The sequence below is a fragment of the Pangasianodon hypophthalmus genome, chromosome 27, assembly GCF_027358585.1.
Source record: "Pangasianodon hypophthalmus isolate fPanHyp1 chromosome 27, fPanHyp1.pri, whole genome shotgun sequence".
Classification (NCBI taxonomy): domain Eukaryota; kingdom Metazoa; phylum Chordata; class Actinopteri; order Siluriformes; family Pangasiidae; genus Pangasianodon; species Pangasianodon hypophthalmus.
This window is the reverse complement of record NC_069736.1, coordinates 18,203,949-18,213,948: the sequence shown is the minus strand read 5'-3', so window position 1 is coordinate 18,213,948 and position 10,000 is coordinate 18,203,949. Positions and strand designations below refer to the sequence as shown.

Below are 10,000 nucleotides of genomic sequence, written 5' to 3'. Positions count from 1 at the left end.
AATCAGATCACAGAGCTGCTGAAGCAAAGCATCCAATCAGATCACAGAGCTGCTGAAGCAAAGCATCCAATCAGATCACAGAGCTGCTGAAGCAAATGGGGTTTGATGGACAGTTTGGATCATTTATGGAGTTTGATGGTCATGTTGGATCTTTCTAGGGTTTGATGGACATTGATGGGGTTTGATGGACAGTTTGGGTCTTTATAGGTTTTGATGGATAGTTTGGGACATTTATGGTGTTTGATGGACAGTTTGAGATGTTTCTGGGGTTTGATGGACAGTTTGAGACGTTTGTGGGGTTTGATGGACAGTTTGAGACGTTTGTGGGGTTTGATGGACAGTTTGAGACGTTTGTGGTGTTTGATGGACAGTTTGAGACGTTTGTGGGGTTTGATGGACAGTTTGGGTCATTTATTGGGTTTGATGGACAGTTTGGGTCATTTATTGGGTTTGATGGACAGTTTGAGATGTTTCTGGTGTTTGATGGACAGTTTGGGTCATTTATTGGGTTTGATGGACAGTTTGAGATGTTTCTGGTGTTTGATGGACAGTTTGAGACGTTTGTGGGGTTTGATGGACAGTTTGAGATGTTTCTGGTGTTTGATGGACAGTTTGGGTCATTTATTGGGTTTGACGGACAGTTTTGAGATGTTTCTGGTGTTTGATGGACAGTTTGAGATGTTTCTGGTGTTTGATGGAAAGTTTAAAATTTTACAATCATAAGCTTCAAGACTTAAAAGTAACTGAAACAACTGAACTGAACCGAACAACTGAAAAGTTCAATAAAATCACAACTTTCTGAGCTGATTCTGTGGAATAAGACGTCTGGATCAAATAATTAAAAAGGAATTATGTTATACATATTTCATTTCACCAAACGCAGACGTTACTCCTGCCTACGCGTCTGACACTTTGATTCTAACCGAGCTTTATTTTCCAGTTTAATGTGCATTTCTGCTGCAGCTGCAATAATACCTGCCATGCATATCAGAACCAAATGACTGATATTTGTCAGAATCTGTGACGAATACATCGTAGACAGTAATATCACATCATCCCTGCATCGTAATCAGATTTTTTTTATGTGAATGATGCAATATAATATTACTGCCTCTCACAGAGGAAGGAGGAAATGTGATTTGGTAAATTGTGCTCAGCGATGCACATTGATTTTCATAAACTCGCATTTAAATAAGACGAATGTACATAAGGGTTCGTAATACTGTAAATGCCCTGCCCTGTGTGTGTGTGTGTGTGTGTGTGTGTGTGTGTTACATTCTCCTGCCTCTGTGTTACAGTCAGAGGTGCACTGTGGATTATTTGGGACAAGCTCTGTTGCCATAGTGACCATCCAGGGTTAACAATCCTTCACTGTGTGTGTGTGTGTGTGTGTGTGTGTGTGTGTGTGTGTGTGCGCATCAGTAAACTTCACAGTGTGTGTGTGTGTCTGTGTGTGTCTGTGTGTGTCTGTGTGTGTCTGTGTGTGTGTGTGTGCGCATCAGTAAACTTCACAGTGTGTGCATGGCAAGAAGTTTTGTGTTTGTGTATGTGCGTGTGTGTGCTTGCGTGTGTGTGTGTGTGTGTGCGTGCGCGCGCGCGCGTGTGTGTGTGTGTGTGTGTGTGTGTGTGTGTGCGCGCGCGTGTGTGTGTGTGTGTGTACTCCTGTGGTGAATCTTAAAATGGCAATTACCAACAACACCTGAGACACAAGTGCACACACACACACACACACACACACATACATGTGCACAGACACACACAAGTAAGAGTGCAGAGAGCTGAATCACTGTTTATCTCTTCAGTATCTTTCTTTCTTTCTTTCTTTCTTTCATCTCTCTCTCTCTCTCTCTCTCTCTCTCTGTCTCTCTCTGTCTCTCTCTCTCTGTCTCAGTCTGATCATTTCCTGATGTCTGTCCTAATTACATGAGACGCTCTTCTTTTCCCCTTCTTTCTTTCTTTCTTTCTTTCAGAGACGAACGAGTGCGAGTGCCGATCTATCGCTCAGGATCGATTTCTGATGGAGGTCTGATTGCGTTAGCGTCAGACGCCTGGTCGTTTCCGCGTTGGTAAAATACACAGTGATCAAAGCTCCAGTGCGTTACCACAGAGCGCAGACGGAGATAATCTGGTTTAAAATTAATTTCACTGCGTCTCCGCGGAGGAAGTGCAGAAAGACGAGATGGCGTTTTAATAGCGCGGCTTCCAGCGTGGACTCCAATCTGTTCCAAACTTCTTAATGAACGACTCGGAAGCGCTTTTAAAACCTCTCACCTCACACACACACACACACACACACACACACACACACACACACACACACACACACACTGAAATCCACACGTTTACTGCTTGGCTTTCGATGTTTCTTCCCTCTGTATCACTTATCACATTTGGAAGTGTGAAATAGTTTTTAAAGAGAGCTAATGCGAGGGAATTAGACGCCTAATAGACTCTACAGGAGTGTGATCATATTTCCTCAATATGCTCCCTCTGCATGCGTGTGTGTGTGTGTGTGTGTGTGTGTGTGTGTGTGTGTGCGTTTATTTCTTGTTGCTCTTTTTTTAGTTCCTCTGTCTCTTGCAAATTGAGTCTGTGTGATAATTTTGAGCTCTTTATAAAGACCAAATGTCTCCACAGTGATAAGAATTCAGCTGGCTGGATTAACGTTATTAAATGATACAGAAACGACGTCTGTGACGGTTTTTGCGCAAAAACGAAACCACATTCACAAACTTAAAGCTCTGTCACTTTCCGCGGTTTCGTAGAGGCTGTTGTATAGGAGTTCTCCAGTCCTGCAGGTGGAGCTGTTAGAATTTCATAACCGTTTCCATGATTACAGGAAGAAGACGAAGACGATCACACGCTCCTTGAAGTCGGCCATCTTGGAATGAATCGGTTTGAGTGTGCCGCGTTTGTAACGACCGGTTAGAGGTGTGGTCACATAGCGTGGTTCTTCTCGGCAGGACGTCCGTTTGCGCTGCGATTACCTCGTAATGCTCGTGAAATCCTTTAACCGAAATGTTTTCTCCATGTGATTAGAATTAAGATTATGGAGGTTGAGGTGAAGGTTAGCGTTAGGCAGATCAGTGGAAATACTTCGTAAACAGGTGCTGTATGGGTAGGGTCGAGCGATATGACAAAAACATCGTATCATGATTTGATCGGCATTTCTACGATACACAACGTATAGTTTTGGTAATAATTTCCCAGCAGTGTAGTATATAGTAATATATTGCATTTAAAAAAAAAAAAAAACAAACAGTCAGAAAAACAGTTTGATACTTTACTGTATGTCTACAAAAATACATTTATTTTATTTTTTCAAAATATTGTAAAATATACATTTTTTTACTGCTTTAGTTCTTTCAAAGCAAAAAAACCCACAAAAAATGTTATATTTTACATCATTTTTATTTGTAAAGATTATTTTTTAAGATTAAGCACAAAATAAATTTTAACACAAAATCAGGTGTTTCAGTTTGTAATTATTTAAAAAAAATTTTAAATGTCAGTATCCGTGAAATCTCAGAAAAGCGTATTGTATCATAATTGATGTACAGGTACATTTGGATTAAAAACGCACACCCAAAGACACAACAACGCTTGTTTAGGTCTGATTGTGTCTTTGTGTACTTTTTATTGTACAATTTCTAAATGATTAACTGTAAATGAACCTTAAAGTGTTTTAAATTTACAAGAAATGAAAGCTACAGAAATCTGTGCACCCCAGTGCCGAGTGTTTCTACCACGAGCTTAGAGTGAGAACAACCAGTAAAACCAACCTGCGCATGTGTGCGTGTGCGTGTGCGTGTGTGTGTGTGTGTGTGTGTGTGCGCGTGTGTGTGTGTGTGTGTGTATGCGTATGCGTGTGTGTGTGTGTGTTTTGTTCTGGAGCTTTGTGCAGTAATATAAAGGCCATTAAATCCCTGCTCCAGCTCTGAACTTTACGAACAATAATCTCAGTTCAAATGTCAACGCATGAGTCTCTCAGTGCTGTAAGATTTCACACAGCTTACACAAAACTAATAAAGAATTATAAAAAAAATCTGAAATTAAATATCACGCTTTCTAAAATAGCAAATCTCTTTTGGAGTCTATTTCTATCTCTGTCTCTATCTGGTTTCATTTAGATTTTTTTTTCCAGTTGAATTCAGTGTAACTTTATTAGCGTTGCCGTATCCAGTTACAGAATCATTACGGAAAATTCTGGGGAAATTCGCGTAAGAAGAATCGGGCGACGTCTCGCTATGACATCACACCGCGATGAATAAGTCTAAATATCGTTAGCATTGGGCTTTATTGCTTAAAGTATTAGACATCATCTGATAATAAGGTCTAATCAACACTATTATATACTTTAAGAGAAACTCTTTCCCGAAATGAATGGCGGAAAAAGCTCATTATATATATTTAAGTACTTTTAGAAATAGTTCCAAAAAATATTCAGAAAATATTATTTTATTTGTTTGTTTGTTTTAAATGTTGCAGTTTTGAGGTTTGCTTTCATTACCAGAAATCTGATCCATGTTCATGACGGCTGACGGAACTGTGATAGCTAGCAACCCTGCTACGTAGCATGCTAGCTTGTAGTACTACGCTCTTATATAAACTCTTGGGGAAACCGTTAAAGGCTCTGTGCAGGATCCGTTACACTCGCTCTAATTTAGACCGTCCAGAGCAGAGGTGTGTGTGTGTTTGCTTTGTGAATTTATTCCTTTTTTTTTAAAAAATAAATAGTGAATATTGACTTCAGAAGCAGCCCACGCCAAAATAATAAACAACCCCAAAAAACAAACTATACATGCAATAACTACTAACTACTCTATCTGAAGGAAAATAAATAAAAGTGCACTTTATTCTCTCTGAACAGGATTTCCATTAGCGCCGTTAACTCCATCCGCTGTGCTGCCAGTGACCCTGGTGTCACGCCGTGGACACACACACGTATGAGTCAGGAATGAAGCCAGTCGTGTTAAAGTCTAGTGTTATTTATTTTATACATTTTATTAAAGTCTAGTGTTATTTATTTTATACATTTTATTAAAGTCTAGTGTTATTTATTTTATACATTTTATTAAAGTCTAGTGTTATATAGTTCTACAAATCCCACGATTGGTGTATTGAATGTGTTTCTTTTTATTGTTGTTGAAATACATTCTTTCTTTCTTTCTCTCTCTCTCCAGATCTGCCTTCCAGTCCTGTAGGTCGCTTCTCCTTCCGTCCTCTTCCTCCTCCTCCGCCGCCTCCTCACGCGTGTGTGTGTTCGCCCACATCCGGCATTCCAGATCCGATCCAGAGGAACACACTCCCGACCAGGAACCACCAGACCGAGAACAAAACGCAGCAGGACAAAACGCACAACACCTGGGCTCTGAACAGCAACATACCGCTGGAGACCAGGTCACTAATAGCACTCACACACACACACACACACACACACACACACACACGCTTATTCTGTATGGAGAGGGTGGTGCATGGGTTGGGAGAGTGGAAGCAAAAAAGAAAAAGGAATGGACAGGATGATGGAGGGATTGCCAATTCTCTCCTGAGCTGAAAGGAGAAATGGAGAAATAAATAAAAGATGAGAGGAGGAAATCTTTGTGTTGAAAGGAAATGAAGCTGTCTGCTTTTAGACACACACACACACACACATCAATCCCAGAAAAGAATCAAATCAGTGTGTGTATGTGTGTGTGTGTTGTGTTTTTAGTAGAGTACTTCAACTCCGTGTTTATTTTTCTATGCTGTAAAAAAGTGACAGAACGTTTCTGTATCTGCGAGTGAAAGTGTTAATGAATCAAAACTGCCAGGAAAGCGTCTCGGCTCGTCATCGCAGAGTCGTCGCCTTGTCACAATCCGTAAGTCGTTAACTGCTGGTTGTGTGTTGGAGCTGCAGAGTTTATTTGCAGTGTGTGGAAGCGGGGGTGTTGTTTTATAGAGCAGTGGTGTGTATCTGTGTTTGAGATCTGTGTGTTCATTAAGAGCCACTTTACAACATAATACACTGTAATAGTGTGATTCAGTATACACGCAAAATTTCTAGGGCCACGCCTCTTCACTGTGACTGACGCACACAAAGGCCACGCCTCTTTCACTACAGCTGACACACACAAAGGCCACGCCTCTTTCACTACGACTGACGCACACAAAGGCCACGCCTCTTTCACTACGACTGACGCACACAAAGGCCACGCCTCTTTCACTACGACTGATGCACACAAAGGCCACACCTCTTTCACTACGACTGATGCACACGAAGGCCACGCCTCTTTCACTACGACTGACGCACGCAAAGGCTACGCCTCTTTCACTGTGACTGACGCACACAAAGGCCACGCCTCTTTCACTACGACTGACGCACACAAAGGCCACGCCTCTTTCACTACGACTGATGCACGCAAAGGCCACGCCTCTTTCACTACAACTGACGCACACAAAGGCCACGCCTCTTTCACTACGACTGACGCACACAAAGGCCACGCCTCTTTCACTGTGACTGACGCACACAAAGGCCACGCCTCTTTCACTGTGACTGACGCACACAAAGGCCACGCCTCTTTCACTGTGACTGACGCACACAAAGGCCACGTCTCTTTCACTACGACTGACGCACACAAAGGCCACGCCTCTTTCACTGTGACTGACGCACACAAAGGCCACGCCTCTTTCACTGTGACTGACGCACACAAAGGCCACGTCTCTTTCACTACGACTGACGCACACAAAGGCCACGTCTCTTTCACTGTGACTGACGCACACAAAGGCCACGCCTCTTTCACTGTGACTGACGCACACAAAGGCCACGTCTCTTTCACTGTGACTGACGCACACAAAGGCCACGCCTCTTTCACTACGACTGATGCACACAAAGGCCACGCCTCTTTCACTACGACTGATGCACACAAAGGCCACGCCTCTTTCACTACGACTGACGCACACAAAGGCCACGCCTCTTTCACTACGACTGATGCACACAACGGCCACGCCTCTTTCACTCTGACTGACGCACACAAAGGCCACGCCTCTTTCACTCTGACTGACGCACACAAAGGCCACGCCTCTTTCACTACGACTGATGCACACAACGGCCACGCCTCTTTCACTCTGACTGATGCACACAAAGGCCACGCCTCTTTCACTACGACTGATGCACACAAAGGCCACGCCTCTTTCACTACGACTGATGCACACAAAGGCCACGCCTCTTTCACTACGACTGACGCACACAAAGGCCACGCCTCTTTCACTACGACTGATGCACACAACGGCCACGCCTCTTTCACTGTGACTGACGCGCACAAAGGCCACGCCTCTTTCACTGTGACTGACGCACACAAAGGCCACGCCTCTTTCACTACGACTGACGCACACAAAGGCCACGCCTCTTTCACTACGACTGATGCACACAAAGGCCACGCCTCTTTCACTCTGACTGATGCACACAAAAGCCACGCCTCTTTCACTACGACTGACGCACACAAAGGCCACGCCTCTTTCACTACGACTGACGCACACAAAGGCCACGCCTCTTTCACTATGACTGATGCACACAAAGGCCACGCCTCTTTCACTCTGACTGACGCACACAAAGGCCACGCCTCTTTCACTACGACTGACGCACACAAAGGCCACGCCTCTTTCACTATGACTGATGCACACAAAGGCCACGCCTCTTTCACTACGACTGACGCACACAAAGGCCACGCCTCTTTCACTCTGACTGACGCACACAAAGGCCACGCCTCTTTCACTCTGACTGACGCACACAAAGGCCACGCCTCTTTCACTACGACTGACGCACACAAAGGCCACGCCTCTTTCACTATGACTGAAGCACACAAAGGCCACGCCTCTTTCACTACGACTGACGCACACAAAGGCCACGCCTCTTTCACTATGACTGACACACACAAAGGCCACGCCTCTTTCACTACGACTGACAGGTACATAGGCCACGCCTCGCCTACTTTAGTGACACAGAGAAGCATGAAAGGGAGAAACGAAGTGAAAGAGAAATGATTAAAAACTGTTACTGAGAAGAAGAACACTAAGAAACTACCCAGACATGAGACATGGACTGTAGATAGTGAGGGAATTCTCAAACAGTGAAGTGTAATCGATCACCGAGCTGGTAAGAGTGATCAGTGGGTGTGGCCAGGGTGGAACCAGGAAGCAAAGTGAAGGTTTTCTTTGGCATTATTTTTGTACTGATTCAGGATCTTGTTTGGACTCAAGCTGCTTTTCTGACTCGAGTCATCATCATTAAGATTTTTATTAGACAACAATAAGACTAGTGTTAATTGTTTTCTTTTCTCTTAATAATTAACACCTGATTTAGCTTCCGTTACGGTTCCTGCCGCTTTCCGGTGATGAGTGTGACGAACAGCGCCGCTTTCCGCGGGCCGCCTCCGACTCCGTGTGACTCCGACGGTGACTTTGTGTGTCTTCATATTCGCTGACACGTCAAAGCCTCTTCTAAATGAACTTTCTCAATTAAGCCCGGATCAATGCCGCAGAATAACACTCACACACACTCGCACCTTATCAGCATAATTCATCAGCTTCATTCAATGCAGCACGTCTGTAGTTTTTCTCATCACTGTCAATCATAATGCACAAAACGATCGCCCTCATCGGCATAAATCAGCTTTAATCAATGCTGACTGCTGTTTTTCTCAACACTGTCATTGATTGCTGAAATTTGACTTTCAAACGCAACTTTTCGTTCCTTGTTTTAGTGTGACAAGCACTTCTTCATATTGTTTTTATTTACTTTGCAGTATCAAGGTTCTTAATTCAATTCAGTTTTATTTGTATAGCGCTTTTAACAAAAGATGTTATTACATAACCGCTTTAAAAAAAATTCCAATGTAGATTTAAATCACTAATGAACAAGAAGCCAGAGGCAACAGTGGTGAAAAAAAACCTCTCGGAAATGACATGAAGAAAAAACCTTGAGAGCAACCAGACTTCTTTAATTGTATTTCACTAATCTGTTTTTCTTTTTTTCTCATTTTGCAATATTTTACTGACTTCTCAGTGTTGGACAAAACCATGATGTGAACCTGTTGGAAGTGTCTTTATTATTCTCCAGGTTGGATCTGGATGATTTGAGGTAGTCAGTAGTACAAATTAACAGAGGCCTAGTATAACTAGTTATTGTGATTTCATCTTTCCTGTATTACATGGTAAGGAACTTAGCCAGCATTTCTCCTGAGAGAGGTGAGTGTGTAATCCGGGTCACGGCACCAAGCTGTTAGAAAGATGAGTCAGGAGACGTTTGTTTGATTTGAAGATTCTCTGGAGTGTCTTTAGATTAGGATTTTTATCAGCATCAGTAACTGCGACACTCTCGCTTACACACTCCAGAGGGAAAGCTTTTGCAGAAAGGAAAAGATGAGACAGACGAGACGTGGTTTGAGGCTAGGAGTCTCACCTCTGACCTCTGGGTGTGTTCAGTCCGCGATCTCCACCATCAGAGACGCGAGGAATGAGAAACACAGCAGAGAGGCGGATTACGCTGACATGAAGAATATCAACCCGCATTATCAGAGAGTTAACAGAAGGTGTGTGTGGAACACGTTAGAGTTAAAAATAGACGTGAAGTCAGAGGCAGCTACTCCTTCAGTACTCGAGCTGCTCTTAAACAAGGATACTTCTTAAAGAAAAAAAGACTTATTAAAGAATACTTCTTAAAGAAAAAAAGACTTATTAAAGAATACTTCTTAAAGAAAAAAATATTAAAGGATACTTATTAAAGAAAAAATATTAAAGAATACTTATTAAAGAAAAAAATATTAAAGGATACTTAATAAAGAAAAAAATATTGAAGGATACTTCTTAAAGAAAAAATATTAAAGGATACTTATTAAAGAAAAAAATATTAAAGGATACTTATTAAAGAAAAAAATATTGAAGGATACTTCTTAAAGAAAAAATATTAAAGGATACTTATTAAAGAAAAAAATATTAAAGGATACTTCTTAAAGAAAAAATA

The 10,000-nt window shown here is 42.3% G+C and overlaps 1 protein-coding gene across 1 annotated transcript in view; it reads left to right on the top strand.

Moving 5' to 3' along the window:
* The window catches only part of tenm1 (teneurin transmembrane protein 1), a 142,293-nt gene that overhangs the window by 69,026 nt on the left and 63,267 nt on the right, over window positions 1-10,000 (top strand). The window contains exon 4 of the mRNA XM_053230361.1: window positions 5,184-5,400. Coding sequence (XP_053086336.1) covers window positions 5,184-5,400 — 217 coding nt within the window. The remainder of the gene's footprint in view (window positions 1-5,183; window positions 5,401-10,000) is intronic.